Source organism: Callorhinus ursinus, unplaced genomic scaffold (genome assembly GCF_003265705.2).
Source record: "Callorhinus ursinus isolate GAN/ISIS: 27379988/994484 unplaced genomic scaffold, GSC_fseal_2.0 scaffold20, whole genome shotgun sequence".
In the NCBI taxonomy this organism is placed as follows: Eukaryota; Metazoa; Chordata; class Mammalia; order Carnivora; family Otariidae; genus Callorhinus; species Callorhinus ursinus.
This window is the reverse complement of record NW_027397082.1, coordinates 17,876,749-17,898,673: the sequence shown is the minus strand read 5'-3', so window position 1 is coordinate 17,898,673 and position 21,925 is coordinate 17,876,749. Positions and strand designations below refer to the sequence as shown.

The window sequence follows — 21,925 nt, the reverse complement described above, 5'->3', positions numbered from 1 at the left end:
TCTGCCGTCAGTAAAAGGCACCTCTTAGTAGCATTACTGTGACCAGTCCCCTGGAAACTAAAACGAGGTGTAATACCTCCAGGGACCAGTATAGGTATGTAGAGAATCTTTTATGTAACTCAGATTTCTTGAAGAATTTGAACAAAATCTGGAAGGAAAAGTGTGTTATACCAGCACAGACTATTAAGGAACAGGATCAAGAAAAACTGAAACTCAAGAACTGAGTGTTGCAAAAAAGTGCTATGACCAGCAAAAAGGACTTTATTTTTTGTACTTCTGTTTGGAACAACAAGAAGAAAACATGGGCCCCATTGTTTGGACAGAGTAACTTTACTCAGTGACAGAGAGAAAGCAAGATTTACCCAAGTTCTGTTATGCTTCCATCTCAAAAAGGATGGTTATCAGAGTAGGAAGAGTCATACAGGCATTGATGAGAAGACTGAAGCTATGACTTCATGGATCAGGTCACCTGGTCCATATGTATTGTGCCCCAGAACACCCAGAGACTTGGCAAATGAGATTTATGAAGCCAGGGTCCATAATCTTTGAGGGAGTAATTACGAGAGAGGTGTTGGCAGACTGAAAACACTCAAAAGTTTCAAAATGCAAAAACCATCTTGCACTCTCCAAACTAGTGAGCATGGTGTCAACTCTCAGGGAAAATTCTGGACTAGATTATTCAGCAGGCAGGCTGTGAACACTGTTTTAAGAGGAACAGTGAGCCCTGAGAGTCAGCATGGATTCACAAAGAATCAGGTCTGCCAGACCATTCTCATCTATTTTTAGAAATAGTTACCAGGTCACCTAACTGGCTTAGTTGGAGGAGCATGAGACTCTTGATCTCGAGGTCGTGAGTTCAAGGCCCACATTGGGTGTAGAGATTACTTAAATGAATAAATAAAAACTTTTTAAAAAATTTACCTTAAAAAACGAAAAAGAAATAGTTACCTATTTCAACCTGGTAGACAAAGGAAGTGCTATAAACTTTAGGGTTTAGCAAGACATTTTCAGAATGTCTTCTGACATCATTGTTGGCAAGACAGAGACATGTCCACAGAGCATCCAGGAAGGTGAAGGGCTTGGTGATGGGATGTTTGCGTTGATTTATAACTGGTTGGATGAGCATACCCAAAGAGTAATGATGTCAGTCTGTCAGCCTGTCTGCCTGGCCCTACCCTGTTCACTGTTTAATCAAAGCCTGGGATGAGAACACTGATGGTAAGCTTAACAGTTTTGTCAGGGATATGAAGTCAGGGGAGGAATGCCGGTCTGATGGATGCCTGCCCCAGGTTTCAGAAATACCTGGACTGCCTCAAACAGTAGCCAGATAATGCAGAGCTGGGCTCTCAGCTCCAGTGAATCCCCAGTGCATATGAGATGGGGGAGAAGAGGTCCAAGCGCAGGCCACAGGAGAGAGCCCGAGGGAGATGTCGTTGACAGAGAGTGTGCTGTTAGAATTGGTAGTATGACGGGGTTACAAAGAATAGACAATTTGATGACAGTTTTGAAATAAGGTTTCCCAAATAAGAAAAGCTCATAGTCCCTCTTTGAGCTGCACTGATTAGACCACATGCTGTATTTATTTCCACACACGGCACTTCACTTCTGGACCTGACACTCTGGCTTTCACCAGCTAGAGTAAACGCAAGCGGGGGTGACTTGGATGGCTGGAAGATTTCAGAACCATGTCCTAGGAATATATTTGAAAGTGGGGGCCACGGATACTGGAAAAGAGAAACTGATGATGGTCTGTGAGAGCAGTCTCAGGGATTTGAAGGCTATCATGGGAGGAGGGATTAAACCACTCTGGGCAGCTTGAGGTTCGGCAGACAAGAATTGCAAGAAGACCACTGTGCTGTGTAGAGGGAAGACGGCCCTGCCAGAACCTCCCTCTGCAGAACAAAAGCCTCAGGGGTTTTTGCTGGCCTGTAGTCGTGCCTTCCCAGAGGCCCAGTGGTTGACCAGGGCCCGTAGTATCTGTGCAGGGAGTCAGGAGCCCTTCAGGCCCCATCTCAGAAGTCCTGTCTCCCAAGCTCAGGGCAAGGACCTTTGCTCAGAAGTGGGGACTGACTTGGCCAGAGGCAGTCAGTAAAGGCAAATAATTCCCTATTAAGCTATCAACATTCTTGCAGGAAGAGTAGATCGACTTCTAGAGGCAGCCACCTAACATCCTGTTAATGCATTCCAGATATATTTTGAGCACCTACTGCATCCCCAGGCACTGTTAGATGCTTCATGTGGGTCATCTGGTTTAATCCTTATAACGATAGGGTATTATTTTCTGTTCCCATCAAGAGGATACTGATGCTTAGAGAGAGGGTAAGTCATTTGCCTGAGCTCATGTGAGACTCAAACCCAGAACATACGTGTTAGCCATTCTGCCGCCTGGAGCAATAGCTCATCTTTCCTCCCCCGGCCCCGTATCCCTAGCAGTCCCCAGTGGGTGTAGGGCCTTCTTCCCGGGGAGCCCTTCTCCTTTTCAGCCCCCTGAAACTCTGCCTTCTCCTCCACTGGGAACTCGGGGAGAAAACAGCCCAGCTGAAAAATTAGGCCACGCTGGCGAGCACAGTACTTATTTTTTTATGACTAAGATTAAGCTGACAACCATGCAAAACATTGCAAACCTGTGTCGGCTGCAGATTTAATACCTCACCCAGCCCACACAAATAATTCATGCTTCTGCATCGATGTCCAGAAAAAACAAATCAGCAGAAAGCTGGGCTCATGCATGCGTGTGTGTGTGTGTGTGTGTGTGTGTGTGTGTGTGTGTGTGTGTGTGTGTGTAGCAGCCCTGTTTCCATTGAAGCAGCATGCCGGAAATACCCAAGCTCCAGGATTGCAGATCTAGCATTTTGCAATTTTTTTTTCTCTTAAAAGATTAAAGTACGTTTTCAAATGATTGAAGGTTGGTGGGAGGTGTAAATGTGGGCACTTGTCACATTAATTCTTCAGATGATTAAGTTCTTTTCCATTTCTTTAAAGCTGTTTGCAGTTGGGTTTGATGTCCTCGTTCTGGGTGAGTGTGTTGTAGCAGTTACCAAGGTGACTTTAGCTGACTTTCAACAATTTATTTTTCCCTCCAGCGTGAGATGTCTCTAGCCCTGTGTGCTGTTGATTCTTCTCTCCCAGCCCCACACCCTCAGCCCAGTTGCTATTCATCAGCATTTTTGCTGATGCCCAAGAGGCAGCCATCCTCTAGCGGGCCCCACGGGCTCTGAGGCCCCGCCCCGCAGCCTGGCTGCAGGCCCCTTCGGGCACATGGTGGCGGGTCTCTGTGTGGGCCGTTGTCAGAGATGGCACGGGGAGGTGACTGGCTCTTCCCCTTAGACTCACTCTGATTCAGGCTTGCCACCTCACCTCTCTGAGCCTCCATTTCCTCACCTGGGAGAGGATTAACCATAGAATATACATGGGTGCTCGCTGTGAGGACTCAGCCAGTGAGTCTACCGACTCCTTGCTCTGGAGCAGAGAAGGGCTGCTGTCAGCATCCTGAGCTCTGCTCTTGTCTGGGCCCTGAGGGCACCCACCGAGCACTGATGGTCAGTGTTGCCCTCCTCAGAAGGGAGGCCTAGCAGCCAGAGTGTAAGGGAAGGAGGTCTAGTCAGAGGTCCTCGGCTCCCACACTGGCCTGCCACAGACCAGCTCTGTGGCCTTGGACCCGTCACGGGCTCCCCTTTGTAAAGGGAAGAAGTAGATTAAACCACCTCAGAGTTTCCTTCCAGTCTTGAACTTCTGTGACCCTCTTGGCCATAGCATTTGTCTCCTTCGCAGGTCTTGTGAAAGGGTTTGTCAGAGGAGAAGCTAGGGCAAAGAGCAGTTTCAGAATTCGCTTTGGGAAACCAGAGGAAGACACCACTTTGTGAAAGAGCCGTTACATCTGGGGTAGATCCACACAGCTGGTAGGAATGGTCCCCATTACCTCAGGGGCTCTTAGAAACCTCTGCCTTGGCGGGCCCCTGGGCTCTCTGATGCCACCCTCCATCCTTTTGCCTGCTGACCCCACACCTTCCCTTTGGAGAGGTTCTCTGCCTGTTGGGGTGCCTCATTGGCCACAGGCCCCAGCACTCAGCCCCCCAGCATGTGAGGAGGTTGGGCCTGCCCCTCCCTGATTGTCTGACTGTGAGCCTAGACATCCTGGATGGCTCCTGCCTCTTGAATGATAAATAACTAGAGCTTCTCACCCAGTATTTTGATGGACACTTGGGGAATTGTTCTGAGATTCACAGCCCAAACCAGGATCCGGCCTTTTGAATAGGATCAGTGGGTAACCCTCATTTCCGGCTGAGGCAGATTTGAGAGGCTCTCAGTAGGGGCAGCTGAATTTGAAAGAGCATATCTTAGATTGCAAAGGGACCCCATGGCCCAGCTGTGGGATGAGCTGTTGGTGGGAAGCAGGACAGGAGGGAGCGTGAGGCAGCAGTGACAGTTCACCGTGGCCAAGGCCACAGTCAGGAGGAATCTGGAACAGGGCTCCTGGGGCCTCAAAACCCAGCAGGATGGTGGCCTGGTTCTGCTGCCCAGCCAGGCCCACTAGTCTGACTCCTGAGAGTCTGGTTTCCGCCCCCTCGCTGAGGATTGTATCATTTCCTGGTCAGATGAAGGATGTGTATGTCACGGCAGCTCCTGGCCGTTAGCGGGAGTGTGCATGCTCAGAGCCTGCAGAAAGTCACAGCCTTTTCAGCTGGAAGGAAGCTCTTGGAGCTGTACCTCCTGGGACTCTAGCACTCCAGCTTTGGGGAACTTGGGACCTGAGGCTCCAGGGCAAGGGAAGAAGGGCTCCCAGATGCTCTTGCTACTATGTAGGGAAGACCAAGCCACTGTGACATAAACTTTTATATGGTGTGTTGGCCAAAGATGAGGCTTTAGAACCCGATCTAACTGCGATCAAATCCCAGCTCCATACTCCCCGACAGGGTGACATGGACAAGTTACTTAACCTCTCTGATCCCCGATTCCTTATCCATAAGAGGGACGTAACAGTACCTGGAGTAGTACCCACCGCATGGGGATGTGGAGAAGAGTCGTCCGTGAGAAGTGCTTTGCCCAGCAGCTGGCGTTCGGCGAGCACACGGTGAATGGTGGCTGCTATTGTCACTGTCGTCAGTCACCATCATTGTCGTTATTCAGGAGGCCAGCCTGACAGACTCCCGTCTTGCTCCTCCCCATGGTATTTACCTTGTGCTGAACCTCCTCCTGTGCTTGCCTTGCAGGAGCCGCAAAGATAGCCTGGAAAGTGACAGCTCCACGGCCATCATTCCCCACGAGCTGATCCGCACACGACAGCTGGAGAGTGTGCATCTGAAATTCAACCAGGAGTCAGGGGCTCTCATTCCCCTCTGCCTAAGGTGAGCCCCACGGCACACGGCTTGTCCTCAGGGAGCTGCCAGGCCTATGCTTGCCTTCTCCCCCATACCTGGGCGGAGTCAGGGGCCCCCCGGGAGAGAGGAGAGCCTGTCAGGCAGTGCCTCTTGGGCCTGGGGGGGGGGGGCGGGCTGTGGACTCTGAGCCAGCCTGTAGTCCCCACTGGGCTGAAGGACATTCCTTTGTCCAGAGAGGTGTCCCTCAGCCCCACTCCCTTAGGAAGTTTCAGCCGCCTGGCAAACTCAGACGCCCCTGCCATCCCACAAGCCCAGAGTCAGTTGCGCTGGGTAGCAGGGCAGAGGCTCTGGGGGGTTGGACTCTATTTTCTTCCGCTTGTTGCTTTTCCCATGCAAAACACTCAGTTCTCCAAACCCAGTGGCCAGCACAACAGACTCCTTGAGGGACCGAGAAGCCCAGCTGTGTCCTTTCCGCTGCTGTCCACAGTGCCAGAAACCCAGCCCTGTGGCCAGAATTCAGCGCTCTGCTTGGGGATGCTGCCCTGGGCTGAATCTGCTCAGCTGGCTTCTTGCAGAGCCCTTGGGGTTTCCACCCTCACTTTTATAGCAGGGAGGTGACCAGAATAACTCTCAACTCAGACAACAGTGACAAGGAAGAAGGGGGTTGCCCTGGTTTGGTCCCTCCCCACTGTCCCCAGAGCCTGAGAAAGGAGTTTGGATGCTAACCAGCCTTGGCCAGCCACCCTGGGCAGCAGGGCAAAGATAGCAAGTGGTCAGAATGAACAGGGGCTGGCAAGGCCCCCCCCCAACAGGACCCCAGCCATTTCCGCCCCAACTCCCTCTCTGGCTCAAGCTCAGGACCTTTAGACTGGTGAAGGGTTAATCTGAGGCAGCCTGGGAAAGCAAATGGCAGGCTGGGCTTCCTTTGCTGACTGGCATCTCTGCCTCACTGGTTGTCCCTGCCTGCCCTTCCCCCAGGTGTATTTCCAGACTGGGAATTAGCTGTAACTTCTTTTGGCTCCCTCAGAGTGACCCCATTTGGTGTCAGCCTTTATTATTATTGTTGTTGTTGTTGATTTGTCTGTTTGGAGGTGTGCTTGTGGCCTTGGGGCTAGCCATTTTAATCTTGTGGGAGAGCCCATGAGCAGGTGGAAGACTCCCGTGGACACATGGGTTGTGCTGTGAAGGCACTATGCCATCCTCCCAGGGGCTTGGCAAATTTGTTTAGGTACTACTTCACCTCTGCCCTTGAAACAGAAGGGACAAGACCCTGCTCTTAGTTCTGGGCATGACCTTGGGCATGTTGCTAACTGCCCTCTCTGGCCTCAGTTTCCTCACCAGGACACAAAGGAGGTGTCCTCCCCTCCCCCCGCAGGCCCTTTGAATGCTGATCTAATGTCTCTGCTAGCTTTGAGCACTTTGGAGCAGTGACAGTTGAGAACTTGGGAGAGGCTTCTCTCAGAAGGGGCTGAAATGAACGTGTTTGGTTACAGTCCCCTGTTGGTGGGCAGGTGGGCAGGCAGGAGGGCATTTGCCAGGCACCCTGTCCCTTGGCCAGGCCTGCTGCTCACGGTCTCTGTGTTCCCACCCCCAGGGGCAGGCTCCTGCATGGACGGCACTTTACATATAAAAGTATCACAGGTGACATGGCCATCACATTCGTTTCCACGGGAGTGGAAGGCGCCTTTGCCACTGAGGAGCACCCTTATGCAGCCCATGGACCCTGGTTACAAGTGAGAAGGCTCATTTTCTTCTCCCTACCTTCTTTCCGTGGGCTCTTCCCGCACCCGCCTCCTCCCTTTCCTCCCTTGGCAGCTCTTGGTGGCTCCCTTCCAGAGGGGCTGGTTATGGGAAGCCATGTGGAGTGTGGATGCTGTTGCCTATCCCATCAACTCTAGGAGCACTTCCCGGCCTCTCCCCCCATCACCTGAGACACCAGGGATAACTCTCTAGGCCTTGGCCACTGGTTTGCCATGGAAATCCAGATTTGAGAGATGTGAGACTTTCTGCACCCTGGGTAAACCAAAAGCCAGGAAACCGAGGGTACAACAGGGTAGGAGGAAGGCTGGAAGCCACTCTTAAGTGGCTCTGTGGAAATCCCCCCAGAATTCCTAGAAAATGGGTATGTGGGCCTGGACTGGGGCTGGGATGGGCAGGCTTCAGCAGACAGCCTCCCCACTCCCTTCATCTCATGGCTCTCCTATTCCTCCTAATGGAAACCCAGCTTTTCTGCACAGAAACCTGCTGGCTTGTCCAGAACACTTTGTCCTTCCTTTGCTCTTCTGGCTGGAGCACAGCTTCACAGCCACTGCCAAGCAGGGTGCTCGGGCCTGAGAGCCACAGGCCTCCTTCCAGCCCCCACCCTGTCCCAGGTCTCTAATGGGTACTTGGCCTGTCCGGCACACTCCCATATGTATAAGGGGAACGACATCCTTTTTTCTTTGTTTGTTGGAGGTGTGAGAGGAAGAACACTCTACCTTACTTCTCTCAGGAGTATCAAGAAAGGGGATCTGACCCTAATCCAGAAATTGACTGTGCCTTGTTTGTGGTGTGTGGAGGGGTAGTTATAGTAGAGGGGAAGGGAATTATGCTGGTTTTGTGGGTTTAACCCAGTCTGGGGGGTCTGTGAAGCATACTTACTGGTAATGTGGGCGTGTGTGTGTGTGTGTGTGTGTGTGTGTGTGTGAGAGAGAGAGAGAGAGAGAGAGAGCTTGCAGCTGAATTTCTCCTCCTTCAGGCCTCTTCCCCCTCCCCCCCCCAAATACTAACCCTTAATTAAAAGAAACAGCAAACAAAGGACACCAACCACACTCCTCAGACTGAGTGAGGTAGAAATGGAAGCTAGTGCTTTAGGAATATTGTGTTCCATAAATTACCTTGCCTTTTTCCACTGTCGTTATTACATTGTTTCATAACAAAATTACTTTGAACCATAAAGTTATAAATACATTTTAAAAGTCCCACTTGGTAACATTAGATTTCTGTCCATGTGGTGTTGGTAGTTACTGTAATGTTCGAAACTAGCCCCACACAAGTGGAAAGGGCCTCCACACCAGCCCCAGCTATGTCCCAGGAAGGCCAGGCTGCCTCTGTGTAGAGGAGGAGGGCTGCCTATTACCTGGGCAGAGCTGGCAAGGAAGGGGGAGGTGGGGACCTAGCGGGAGAACCCAGCATTCCCTGAGAGTCGAGAGTTCCAAGGTCATCATTCCCAGTAGGTGACTGTGCTCACAGGTCTCAGAAGTGTCCTCAGATAGCATTTATGTGTATTGAAGGTTCAAGCACATGTTCTTGGGAAAGTAGGGACCAGGGTCTCCCCAAACTCAAGAAGAAATCCCCGCCCCCCTCGTTACATCTTATATCTTCACCTCTGAACCTATCCTTGGAGTCTTGCCATCCTTGGAATACCTTCCTACCCTGAGGAGGGGGTGGTCAGCATCTCTGTTCTCAGCAGCCCAGGAGCCCTGGCCCCCAGAGAACTCAGCAGATGTCATGTTGCCCCTCCATGCCCCCAGAGTTCTGAATCCAACCCCATTCCCAGAGCCCCTTATCCCAGGGCCACGGTGTTGTGCTCCCAGGCCCACTCCCGTCACCCTTGGGCAGCCCCTCAGGCTGCTGAAGCACTGGGCAGGGCCCCTCCCTTGCGCTGTTGCCCGGGGAACCCGAGCGGTGGGAACCAGCCGCTGGCCTCGGCATGTTTCAATAAAGTTGCTGTGCTGGGAGCTGCTTAATCAAAGGCCTGTGTTATGGGCTCATTAGTGTGGTCCACCACAGGCCAGCTCACAGGGGAGCTCCCAGGAAGGCTGGCTGGGGCCCCGCTCCCCCAAGCATGCACCCTCACTCACCGAGGGGTTTTTCAGGCCCTTTCCAAGGAGCCCTGGGAAACCCTCCTCAGCCATGGAGCCAACACCCACAGCAGCCCTCCTCCCTTGCCCCCAAAGCAGTTAGCACTTTCTGCTTCTGACTGCCAGCCCGTCTTCCCCTTTAGGGTCTTGCCACTGTGGTCACAGGCAGCTCCCTAGCTTGTGGGAACCTGGGCTTGTAATTACTTGTGGGCCTCTGGGGCTCCCTCTGGGGCTGCTTGTCTCCCAGGAGTCTACAGGGCCTCTTGGAGGCCTGGAGTTAGGCTCATCACCAAGGAAGGGCGGCTCCACTGGACCAACAAGGGCCCCAGGCCCCTCTGGAGGCAGTCCCCCAACATGGAGGGGACTGACCTCCCACCTACCCCCGCAGGAATCTCTTGCTCATATTCCCAGGATCAGGGGTGTCTCCTTGGGCCCGGTGTACCACACTTGTTGGGGACAGAGGAGTAGGAAGGAGCTGAATGCAGCAGGCCCAAGAATGTGAAGAGCGCTACTTGTTTTCTTGGCTGCTACTTGAACGCTCCCTGTTGATCCCAGCTGAATGGGGAGGGGCTGGGATGACTTTCTTACATCAGCCTCAACAGCTTTGGAAGCCCTCGATCCCAGCCTTGGCACCTTATTCTGGCTACCAGCCCGGGCCTGTTATCTCTTGGGGAAAAGGCACGGCAAAGACACCCCGCATGAGAGAAGAGTGACAAAGGAGAAGGTGAGGGAATCTGGGACCTCACTGGAGTGCGTGGAGTGGCCCCACACAGGCCTCCACACCCGCCCTCTCCTGGTGCTGCCCTTCCCCTCCCCCCATCTCTCCAGCCCCAGAGACATCCAGGCCCCAGCACACTGAAAGGCAGGGCCGTCTGCAGCCCCAGGGTAAGCTCAGCGGACCCTCCTGCCTCCTGGAGGAGCTGGGGAGGCAGGGATCCTGCTCCAGTTCTATAGGCTTTGCTGTCTCCGGAGGTCAACACCTTGATTCCATCTGCCCTACCATCTGCTGTTTCTGTCCACGTCCTCGTGGAGATTGTAAAGCCTGTCAGCCAGCTCCAGAGTTTTGCAGGAGGGTCTTCAGATCCTGGAGGAGGCCTGCCAGTCATCCTCTCTTGCACACCTTCCCCAGCATTCCACATCCCGGTAGCTTTAACAAGCCTCTCTCCCTTGAGTCTGTCAACACTGGGCTGTTAGTCTTCTGAGCAGGAGCCCAGCCCAGAGCTGAGTTGTTCATCCATCCCCAGCCAGGGTTGGTCTGAAGTGGGAGAAGTTGGCCCTAGAGGTCACGTGGGGGTCACATCACCAAATATGAGAATATTTTTTTAAGCCCTGCAATGCTTTCTCAGCTGTGTGGTGTGTGACAGCTCGCCCAGGTGGCGCACCGCCCCCCCTTCCCAGCCGTTTCCCACCCAGCCCTGATGGGAGACTTCGGGCTTGGGAGAAGATGCCCAGCTGCTGTTCCGAGTGGGCTCCCCCCCCACTCCAGGCCAAATTTGGGAATCAATGCTGGGCTCTCATCCTAGCCCAGTGGCTGACTCACCGCTGTCCTCTGGACAAGTCCCCGCCTTCTCCTGTCCCCATCCACCCATTTGGATGTTGTGTGGAAGACACTTGGCAGTTCTGGGCCCAGGCCCTGAGCAGTCCCTCTGCAGTGCGCTGTGGGGGCTGGCCACAACTGTTCTCCCCGGAGACCTGCGCTTGGGCTGTCACAGGGCCTCACTGCCCGGGGGTGTACCCAGTTAGGGTTTAAATCCCCCCACTGTGCCTGGGGAGAAGACCATGGTGGCCCGCTGTGCCCTCACCAGCCAGCAACCAGAGCAGGAGGAGTCTGAGCCTGCTCCTGGCCACCAAAGCCAACTTCTCACCAGCCACTGAGAACAGGAAATGAGTGTGTGCCCCGCACACCTCTGCCCCCAAGCCTGGGGGGTCTCCAAGCTGTTTTCTGGCTTTCGTCTGGCCTGTTGGAGTCGGGGGGGGGTTGGTGGGGGGGGCACAGACCGGACTGCATCCACGTCCTGCCCCCTCCTTGGCCATCGCGGGCACCAGAGCAGCCCCTTGGCGGGCCCCACCCTATAAATAACACATTTCCACCTCTGAAAGAAGGAAAGAGAAGGAAAAAGAAAGCCAGACTTGTCGGGAAGCAAGAAAAACGTGTCAACACGAAGGGCAAACAGGGCCCTGGACCAAGTGTGGATTGTCATATCGAGGGGGAGGAGGGGGCATTGTCAGCGCCGTTTGCAGAGTCAGAAATAGCACCGACCACAGACATTGGAGTCAGATCCGCAGCAGGCTCCTGCCCTCAGCACAGCAGAGCCTGCCAGGGCAGGCATCCTGAAAGATCACTTTTCGGGTTCCTTCCGGAACCTGCTGGGGCCTGGGGAATTGGGAGATTGTTGACAACCCCCCCCAATCACCCACCAACCAGGTTGTCCCTAAGGCACCTGGTGTGAGCACCTTGGAAGAGGTTGCTGGTCTGGATTCCAAGCCCTTCTCTGACCAAGAGTGGAGGTTAGGGGTGGGGAGCAGGGGGCGACTGTTCCCCTTACAGCCTGGCCAGTTAGATGGTGGTGAAGCTGCAGCCACCGACTCACCCCTGTGCCCAAACCCCATCCCCCTGCGTGAGCCTGAGTGTTCCCCACCACATGGTTTCTTGGGATGCCTCAAAAATGCAGACACCTTGGCCTTGCCAGGGTACTCGGATTCAGAAGGTCTGGATGGCATCTCCATAGTTTCAAAAGCTTCCCAGGGGAGTTAGCTGCTCACTAGAGAGCCTCCTCCCTCCAAGGGCTTCTTGTGCACAAACATAAGCCTTGGGGGCGCCTGGGTGGCTCAGTTAGTTAAGCGACTGCCTTCGGCTCAGGTCATGATCCTGGAGTCCCGGGATCAAGTACCGCATCGAGCAGGGAGTCTGCTTCTCCCTCTGACCCTCCCCCCTCTCATGTGCTCTCTCTCTTTCTCATTCTCGCTCTCTCAAATGAATAAATAAATAAAATCTTTAAAAAAAAAAAAAAGCGTTTGATGCCCAGCTCTTGGTGAGTGCAGACATTACTGAGTGCACTTGCCATTTTCCGTATAATTAGTTATTTCTGTTGCTGTTTTCTGGGCTAGAGTAACTGTTGCCTTATGTATGCGTTCACTAAGCTGGCCTGGGCATGTGCCTCACTGTTCCCACTTGGACACCATCTTTGGGCATGGTTTGCCTTCCTTTCCAATTGGCCATCTTGGTTTTTGAGCTGCTGGGTGTCTGTGATGCTCAGGGTTCCAGCCCTCTTAAGCTGAGCAGAGTTGTTCCTCTTGAGGAAAAATGTGTGGCTTGTGGGGGTTAATATGGCTGGTCTTCCAGGCCATTCGTAGAAGCCAAAGTCACCTTCACCTCCCCCATCAGAGAAGAGTTAGCCCTGAGTATACAAGGCTTCTAGAATTGGGGTGTTTTCCCCAGACGCGAGGAAAAGTGTATCCTCTACCACAGTGAGGTCAGATCACTGTTCTAAAGTCCAGGAGCCTTATCTCCTCTCAACACCTGCTCGTCTGCAAAATGGGGGTGATAGTTACCTCCTCTGCAGGCCCGCCAGGAGGGCTCAGTGAAATGGTACCGCTCAAGCCCTTAGCCCAGCGCGCGGCACCTGGAGGAGGCGCTGCTTCAGCTGGAGGTGGTGTCACCGTTACTTCTGGCATCGTAACCCTCCTGTCATTATTTGTGGCAGAGCCAGGCAGCCCCATGGGGACCCAGTGAGCTTCCAGAGCCTCAAGCCCCAGACTGCACCGGCTTTTCCCACAGTTGCATCACAACGGCGTGTCTGTTGCTCAGGAGAGCGCCCAGGAGCCGCTCCGTCACAGTTGTCTATCTCCAGTGTCCTGTTGATAAGATCTGTTCACATTCTCAGCTCCAGGTCTGAAATATACAAAGAACAGGGCCTGTTTGTTCAATCCAAGCTTCTAAGGTTTAACTCCCAAAGGAAATTAAATTAGACGCCTGGAGCTATGACAGTCTGTCGTGTTTCTTTGCAGGGAATGTCACCCTTAATATCATGCAGATCTTGTGTATAATTTTCTCTGTTTAATTCTTTTAAAATAATGTGAAGTTTCCAGCAGGAACCAGCAAATCACCAGAAGTGAAAATTGAGGCGCCACCAGGGTTTGTCCCCTTTTCTGGTCTTGCCATCCCCTCCCCCAGCTGAGTATAAAATGAGTCCACACCCAGATGACGTGCTAGCTTGGTGCGGTTCTGCTGACAGTCACCATAAAGCACCCTCTCTCCACCACCTATCCCAGACCTTTGTCAGAGGAACTGGCTTGGGGCTGAGCTCAGCATTAGTGGGGTTGTCTTGCCCCTTGTTGAAAAACAGCGCTTTGGTGTCTCACTGGGTGGTCGCCGTCCCTGTGAACCCTCCCCTCCACCTCAGCCCGTGCGCTATAGTCCCAGGCCTATTTACCTTCCTGGCAGAAAGTCCCTCCCTCTGAATTATTTGTGGGTTGGAAATCAGCGCAGCCTGGCCCGGACTGGAGCCATTGTGATATAATTGGGTTTTAGGTATGCTTGTGTTTGCGCTAGCATTTGCAGAGATGGCAACAAGCCCCGGAAATGCCAAAAACATGAATGTGACTTTTGTGCTACTCAAGCCGACTGGTGATAACTGGTAGGGAAACTCTGGACTGTGGGTGGAGGGGGGCCCTGGGATAAGGGGAGGAGCCGGGGCCCTGGCAGTGGGAAGACTGGGGTATGACGGGCAAAGAGTCATTGGAGTCTGGGAGAAGGATCACCAGTCCCACCTGGGGGCACTTGGAGGAAGAACGGGGGCGGGAGGGGGCCGCCTCGGGTGGGCATTTCCCTGGACTGACTGTGCCTGTCTAAATCTTGTCTCTGTCCTCACTGGAGGCCTGAGCTCCTCAAACAAAAAAACCTGGGGGAAATAGGGGCCAGTGGTCAGAGCTATTTTGCTGCTGACTGCGGGCTTGCAGCCTGGGAAGGAGACGTCCTTTGGCTCCCTGTCAACCAAGAGAGGGTGCGTGTCCAGGTACAGCATGGACCGCTTTCATGCCTGTGTCCCTGGGGCCCCACCCAGGGCCGGGCCTAGCAGAGGCACCTAAGGGAATGCCGTGGAATTGGGTAGATCAGTGGGCAGATGAGCGGAAGAGTGAATAAAGGCGTCAGTGCTGTGGCGGGAAGAGCCCTGGGTGTGGAGGCTGCACTTCAGGCACTACTCTAGAGTCTAGATAGGTCTGGGATATGGTCTTATCTCAGCCGCTCACAAGCCGTGTGACACTGGGCATATTACATAACCTGTCTGTGCCTCAGTTTCCTCATCTCGGAGGAGACTCAAGGAGATAAGATACATGAGCAGTCAGCACAGGGCCTGGTATGGTGGTGGTTTGCTCACCCAGGCTTCTCATTCCTTGCTCCCGCCTCCACCCCATCGACTTCCTTCCTTTGGAGTCCTCCATCCCATGTGGTCCCCAGCCACCCCACTTGCTGCTCTTCTGCTCTCCCGTGCCATTTCACTTCATCTCACAAGCTGACTGTATTCCAGATATATATATATATATTCCAGATATATGTGTATATATATATATATACATATATACACACACACACACATACTCCACTTATCGGAGTGGACAACTCCTAGGGGAAACCTGAGGAGTATTTTCTCAAGTTCTTTTTTTTTTAAAGATTTTATTTATTTATTTGACAGAGAAGGACACAGCAAGAGAGGGAACACAAGCAGGGGGAGCGAGAGAGGGAGAAGCAGGCTTCCCGCAGAGCGGGAAGCCCGACATGGGGCTCAATCCCAGGATCCTGGGATCATGGCCTGAGCCGAAGGCAGACACAACGACTGAGCCACCCAGGCGCCCCTATTTTCTCAAGTTCTTGATCCCCATCCTTCCCTCAGCAGAGTCATTCACCTTGGTCTTCACCCCATTGTCTGTCTTCCTCTGTGCCTCTCCCGGGGCATTCAAAGTTTGCTGGAGGAGGCAAAGCAGAGGCAGGTGGAGCCACAGCCTGGGGGGTATAGAAGGGTCTGGTGCCGAGGCCAGGAAGCCCCATGGGTCAGCACGGGGAGAAGGGTGGAGGAAACGGGTCAGATTGGGAAGAGAAAAGACACCCTCAGCGTGGGCCCGGTGTGCAGGCCTGGTGTGAGCTTGTCCTGACTCCGCAGAGCGAGCCTGAGCAGAGGAGCCAGTTGGGAAAATGGCCCATCAGGTTGAGGAAGGCCTGTGAGGGTAGGGCTTGTGCCAGCTGAATAGCGGGGCCAGGCTGTCCTAGACATCAAAGCATGAAGTGACAAGGCATCAGACTAGAACAGCAAAGTGGGACAGCCAGGAGGTGATCTGGAGAAGAGGTTTCTCAGAGGAAGTTGTGAAGAACTCAGTGGCTGAATGAGGTCAGCAGGGCAAGGGTTTGGGAGCTTTCAGCTTGAGAAACTGTGGATACTGCAGATGGAAAGGGGACTTGAGAGCCCCTTTTCCATCTGTAAAATGAGAGAGGGTGGTGCACAGTTTCCAAATTCTCCAGCTCATACATTCTTGGATGTACCTTCTGGGGCATTTCCAGATTCCAGACAAGGCCTGTATTCCAAATCCAAACAGATTCCTTTTGTCCTACCAAGTCGGGAGTGAGGGGGAACTTGGGAGCCCGGCTGGGCACGGGGCATGTTGGCGATCGCTCTCACCCAGCCACCTGCTTCTCCCAGCCCTTCTACTGCACTACAGCGTGCAGGAGGCCCAGACTGCCCGGCCTGTATCCCTTCTGGGGACCAGCACTACATTCTTTCCAGATATCCCCGCCTTGTTTCCCCATCGTCTTCTGACACCTTTCCTTCCCTGCCCTGGTCCCTGCGGGATTGCAGGCAGGTTGGAGGGGTGGGGGAGAACGCTGGTCTGAGATAGGCTTCCAGCACTTCCATCTGTCCCTAGAACAGGCTCACAGCTCCTCCACGGCCAGAAGAAAGATCCATGGCTTGGCAGTTGGCAAAAAGACCATATATTAAAAAATAATAATAAACTCTCGTCTTGTGCCTTCTTCCCAGATTCTGTTGACTGAAGAGTTTGTAGAGAAAATGTTGGAGGACTTAGAAGATTTGACTTCTCCAGAGGAAGTAAGCCTGTTTCATTCTAACAGCGGCTTCCAGTCTCCAGGAGCCCATGTGTGTCTTTTGGTCTGTCAGTCTCCGAGGTGTGGGGATGGGCTGGAGAGGAGCCCCTGCAGATGTGAAGCAGCTTGATCTCTGGCCCCTCCACCCCAGCCATCATAAGGACACCCAGCCAGTTGTCTGAATTGGCAGCTCCCGAGAAGCTCACTGCAGGGGCAGCCAGGGCCTTCGGGCTAGTAGTTCTTCCCCAGGCCCTGCTGTTCCCTGGCAGGTTCTGAACAGAAAGCCCACGCCTGCTGCCAGAGAATATTCCATTGGGGAGTTCTGGTGGCAGTGAGGGACTCCTGCTCTTCCCTCAGGCCACCCAGGAGCCGGTCTCCTTCCTCACTTCTGCAGCCAGGAGCTCTCCCCTCTTGATCTGCCCCTTCCAGCCCGAGACCCTGGCCAGCCAGGTGGGAGCTTGTGCCTTTCTTGGCTGCTCATCTGGGGTACAGGAATGGAGCCCATAATCCCCTTTGTTTTTCTTCCTTGTTCCTGGCATCCTCATTTGCAGGGACTTACCTCATCCTGGAAAGTCCCTTCCCCTCCCCCGGCCTCCTACGAAGCAGCACCCCAGTGGGATCTGAGCCTTGCTGGCCTCAATGCCCCACAGGTTAGTGGAACATTAGCAACCTAGTCAGGCCTCTGGAGAGCTCTTCCGGGCCCTCCCCTGCCTGTGGCAGAGACGGACAGACCCTTCCATTGCCCCTTCTGCCGGGAAGCGTGTTTGGGGGAGAGCTCCTTCGGCTCTGAGGCGCCAGCCTTTCAAGCCAGAGGGAGGCCACATAGGAGCTAGCTTCCAGCCAGGCCTGGAGCGAACAGCTGCCGGGGCTTCCAGGGCCACATCAGCCAGGACATGGTGGCCTCCGTCACTCACTAGGTGGAAGAGAGCCCACAGGGTGAGCCTGTCCGGTCCAGGTCTCCAGGTGGACAGCAACTCCTCAGAGCCTGAGGTCACCTCTGTCCTCTGGGATGTGGCTTGAGAAATTAACTCATTTACACATTCCAAAGCCACCCGTCCCTGGTGTGTGCCAGCCAGTCAACCCCCACGAGTCACTGGTCCCTGAGGCCTGGCTCCTATTGAGTCAGCCCAGCGCCAGCTACCCAGAAGCGCTTCCGGAGAGGCTGCGTCGCACAGGGTGGTGCTCATCACACAGGGCGGTGCCGTGCCAGACTGCAGCTTTGAGCCTGGGTGTTGAGGAGGTGGGAGGGGGACAGTCCAGGCAGGAGGGACAGGAGCCAGGGGGAGCTCAGGAAAGTAGGTCACTAAAAATGACTTTTTTTTTTTTTTTGGTTCTCTGTCCAGAGGCTGTCCCCACAGCCAGCTCCACTCTCCACTTTGGTCCTGGCTTGGACAAGTCCCCCATCAGAGGGAGGGGGAGACAGGGCCAGCCACTTCCAGCCCCAGCTCCAGGCAGGCCGAGGGCCCTGTTCTTTCCTCCTTTCCAGCCTGGCCTGACTTCTCACCTAGCCCCAGGACAGTAGGAGTCATAAAACGCAGACCCTGTTTTCAAGTCAGTGAGCATCTAGTGAGCGCACCAGCTGTGGGCCAGAGGAAGTAAGATCCATCAGCCTCTTTCCCCCACCCCAGACAGAAGCCCTAGACACAGAACTGTCAGCAAATCCTTGATCCCTGGACTCCGGTAGGAAGAGCCTGGGCTCTCCTTGGCCACCACTGGCACCATGCTCAGGGTGGTAACCCTGAGAAACAGACGAGCTTGAACAAAGGGGAGCAGGGTGGGGCTGCACCAGGCCCAAGAAATCACCCCCAGCCACGCTTGTCCCGCTCCTCTCCTCCCACTGAGGCCAAGCCAGGGCCTCCTTCCCTTTGGACCCCTTGGCAAAGGCCACAGAGGGCGGGTTCTGGGGTCCTTCTGCACCAGCCCCTGCAAGAGAAGCCATGGCACGGACAGGACCACAGAGTTCCAGACCTCAAGCCACTTCCCTGAAGCATCTGCACCCTCCCACCCTGCCCCCACCCCCCAGCCCCAGGGCCTCAGGGAGCAGATTCCTCACATGCTTGTGGCCGGAGGCAGAACCAAGGAAGTGAGCTGGAGGGAGGTCAGCACAGTCAAGAAAGAGTTAGAAAACATGCCTCCTCCAACCCCAGTTAATTATTGGCAGGGCAAGGGGAAAGAAGGGGTCACCGAACTCCAGCAGCTTAACCTCAGCCACCCACCTGGGAATAGCATTTGCGATTGAAGCCAGGCAACCGGTGGCCTCTCTTGCCCCTAGCACCTGGGGGACAGGCGCGGGTGAGGGCCCTGGGCTCTCTGTAGGCAGTCGGGACAGAAGGCCAGGAGTGGCGCTAACTGTGTGCACTCTGGCTCTGTGCTTGCTCCCTCCGCAGTTCAAACTTCCCAAAGAGTACAGCTGGCCGGAAAAGAAGCTCAAAGTCTCCATCCTTCCCGACGTGGTGTTCGACAGTCCACTGCACTAGCCTGGGCTGGGCCCTGCAGGGGCCAAGGGAGAGCCCAGCTGCTCCCCGGTGACTTCCAGAGTACCAACTGCGGACACGCGAACCCCACAAATAGGACACGCGTGAGGAGGGCTGTGCAGCCACCGCACCGCCTCCCCTGCAGCTCCCCAAGGGGAGGGGGGCCTCCCCCCCCCCCCCCCAAGCCGACCAAGCCCCCCCCCCCCGCCCCCCGCCGGGGCTGGGAGCGGGTAAATGCAAACCTTCCCCTCCTGCTGCTGCCGCAGGTCGTGATTGGAAATGTGACTCTGGACCTTCGATGTTGTGCCCTTAGGTGGAGACCCGCCTCATTGTCACCTCTCCCCTGCCGTGGGCCGTCCAGCAGGAGGGAGTGGAGTGGCCGGGGTGCGCACGGCCCAGCTCTGCGGTGGGAAGCCTTTGCTAGGCCAGGTCCTCCGGCCACGGAACAATTCCTCCGATCGTGTTTGGTTTTCTTCCTCCTTATTTTATTTTGTCGAAACCGGATGGTATTTTATTGGTCTTCAAAGATGTCCAGAAGCCGTGTATATAATGTTTTTTAAACAGAACTTTATTCCCAGATGAACTTTCTCATTCTCTCAGACGAAGGCCTGGGGCTGTCTCCCCCTGAGCCACCACCAGAGAAGGTGCCGGGGTTCGGTTCGCCTGCCAGCCCAGGACCCTGGAGGAGCCAGCTTCACAGAGAGGCTGATTTCTTCCCAGCGGGGCCAGGTGGAGCTTGGGGCAGGGGGAGAGCTGAGCTGCTGCCCCATACAGCCTTCGGCCCGTTTAGCCAGCTGGGGCCAGGAGAAGGTGCCGCTGGTTCTCCAGCGGACTAGGCCGCTGGCAAAGTTCCAGGACCACCAGGGTCTCAGAGACTTGCTAGCCCCGGCCTCCCCTTCTGGGCCTTGTCCACCCGACCAGGGCTGCCTGAGGGAGGGTGAGGCCCAGCACCTCGTAGACCCATCCCCACCTGCCACTCAGGGCCTAGGTCTGCAGCTCTTTGACCACTCCTGTCCCATTTCCTCCTCCCCTGGGCCTCCCAGCCTCCAGGCTGCAGGACTCTGGCATATTAAAAGTGGAAAAACCAACCTCTCGCCATGTCCTTCGCTCTGATTTTGCAAACACCGCACCCTGCCGCCCTCATTCTCCGTGTCCGCTCGCTTCCTGTCCTTCATCCCCGTGCCCATGTCGCCCCCCCATGCCTCTTCCTGCATCCCGGGCTCTCCCAGTCCCTTGCCCCACTACTGCAGATCTCATGGTCTTCCTCCTAGAAATAGACCTATCTCTGGCCCGTGGATTTGGGGTTCCTTTTGGGTTGTCTCCCACTTCTGCCTGGAATCAACAAGCCCCTTCGTGCCCTCTCACCCCTGACTCTAGGGACTGCTATTTCAGGCCTCTCCAAAGCAAAGTCCTTTGGTCTGTCATGGGCCTCGTAGGGCCATGCACTGCCCCGTCTGCACCCGCCACACACACAGGCCACTACAGCAGTGCCACAGGTGGCCCATGGGGTGCAGGACGCCGCTGATGAGAGACTCAGCCAAAGAGCTGCCTCCAGGGGTCATGAGGGCAGGGGCCAGGCTCTCCAGGGAGCAAGATTTGGACTTCCAAGGGGCCACCAGGCCCTGGCCGCTTCTCTGCACACACCCTCAGGGCTACCCAGTTAGCAACATCAAACTCGGAGCTTCAAGGTGGATCAGCCTGGGAGACTGGCAGAGATAGGCTCCAGGCCTCCACCAGCGAAGATGGAAGCTCCTCTGGACCTGATGTTGGCCGCAGCTGTGCCTTCTGCTCCAAGGACTTTTCCAAAAGGACATTTTCTAGCCACTGCCCACCATAGTACCTCTGCCTTTGAAGCTCTTGTCATCTAATGTTCATGGCCAGAGAGGTGTCATTAGCTTGTCTCCTTTCCGTGCCACCCTGGCCCACCTCTCCACAAATTCTTTCTTTCTGGGGACCTGCCTCTGCCTGTCTGCTTTGGCTGATGGGGAGGAAGGTATTTTCTGAGCTAAGCTTTGTCGTCAGTATGGGAGGCAGGCGGGAAGCCGGTGAGCTCTGAGACAGTGAGCCCATGAAGCCTGTGGCCCCTTCCTGCCCCATGATGCCAGCAACCTCCAAGGCCTCCCTCTCCTTTCCCTACAGTGCACTGGCTCCAGAGGAGTAGCAGGGCATCCACCATCTCTGACCAGGGGGCTCTCCACTGAGCTTCTGGCTGGTAAGAGAGGACCCTCACTGAGGACCAAGTGAGGCCAACCCCATAGCATGCCCGGCATAGCACTTGGCATACAGTGGGTACTCACTAAATGTACCGCTTCCTTCCCTCCCTGCGGTGCTTCGGGAGCCCTGACATAGTGAGTCAGGGAGGTAAGAAGCCTCCCTCCTAAATCTGCCTCTTCCTCGTGGCTTCCCTGTGGCTTGCCCAGTCCCACCCCCTCCCTCCAGGTCCCTGTGGCTCAAGCTTCTGAGAGGAAGGGGCGCCCCCGTACGTACACATGGCAGACTCTGGGACTCTTCAGGTCCTGTGTGGGCTGCAGGTGGGCTGCAGCCCCAGCTGTCATTCTGCGGGGGTGGAGTGGCTCATGCAAGGTCTCAGGTCTGTCCAGGGAGCTGGTCCCTCTTCCTCCCCTTCTCTTCCTCTTCCAAAGGCAAGGCTTCCGGGCAGGGACTAGGAAGCCTTGGGGAGAATCTAAAGGGCTAGAGTATTTTTAAGAAAAATGCACACAGGGTCTTGGGGCTGGGTTTTGAGACTGAGTTGAGAGCAGGGAAAAAAACCTCGAAGGTTGGTGCCCCTATGGGGCAGACCAGTAGAGAACTCCCTTGACTGTATTTTTTTATCCAGTTGTCTTTCCTCTCTGGCTTCCAGGTCCTCTGCGCCAGGTAAGGTGCCTGGGTCCCTGTTACAAGTCAGGAGCCCTGTAGAGAGAGCCCTCCTTTTGTACAAGTACCTGAATGCTGCAACGAGCAGACTTTTGTAAAATTTTATATTAGTTTCTAATGTCGACTGCGACTCGGTTCCTGGGGGCTGCAGCCAGCCTGGGACTTCTGTAAGAATTTTTGGGTGACTCACTTAGATGTCGTTTCCTTCTTGCTCCCTCTTCCTCTGTGTAATCTAAGTGCATTAAACATATTTGCAGAAGTGCTTGGATCTTGTGCTCCTTTTTGGATGTCTGGAGTAGGGGAGCAGCAAGCCTGGTAGAGGGG

At 54.7% G+C, this 21,925-nt stretch overlaps 1 protein-coding gene across 4 annotated transcripts in view; it reads left to right on the top strand.

The window, feature by feature from the left end:
* The window catches only part of SUFU (SUFU negative regulator of hedgehog signaling), a 113,375-nt gene extending 93,560 nt beyond the window's left edge, over positions 1-19,815 (top strand). For 2 of the 4 annotated variants that reach the window (XM_073904262.1, XM_073904263.1), the window contains exons 9-13: positions 5,211-5,345; positions 6,913-7,051; positions 16,189-16,257; positions 16,805-16,903; positions 18,641-19,815. In XM_073904262.1, coding sequence (XP_073760363.1) covers positions 5,211-5,345; positions 6,913-7,051; positions 16,189-16,257; positions 16,805-16,903; positions 18,641-18,730 — 532 coding nt within the window. In that variant the 3' untranslated portion in view covers positions 18,731-19,815. The remainder of the gene's footprint in view (positions 1-5,210; positions 5,346-6,912; positions 7,052-16,188; positions 16,258-16,804; positions 16,904-18,640) is intronic. The other 2 variants (XM_025880384.2, XM_025880385.2) reach the window with 1 other exon arrangement.
* The last annotated feature ends 2,110 nt before the right edge of the window (positions 19,816-21,925 follow it).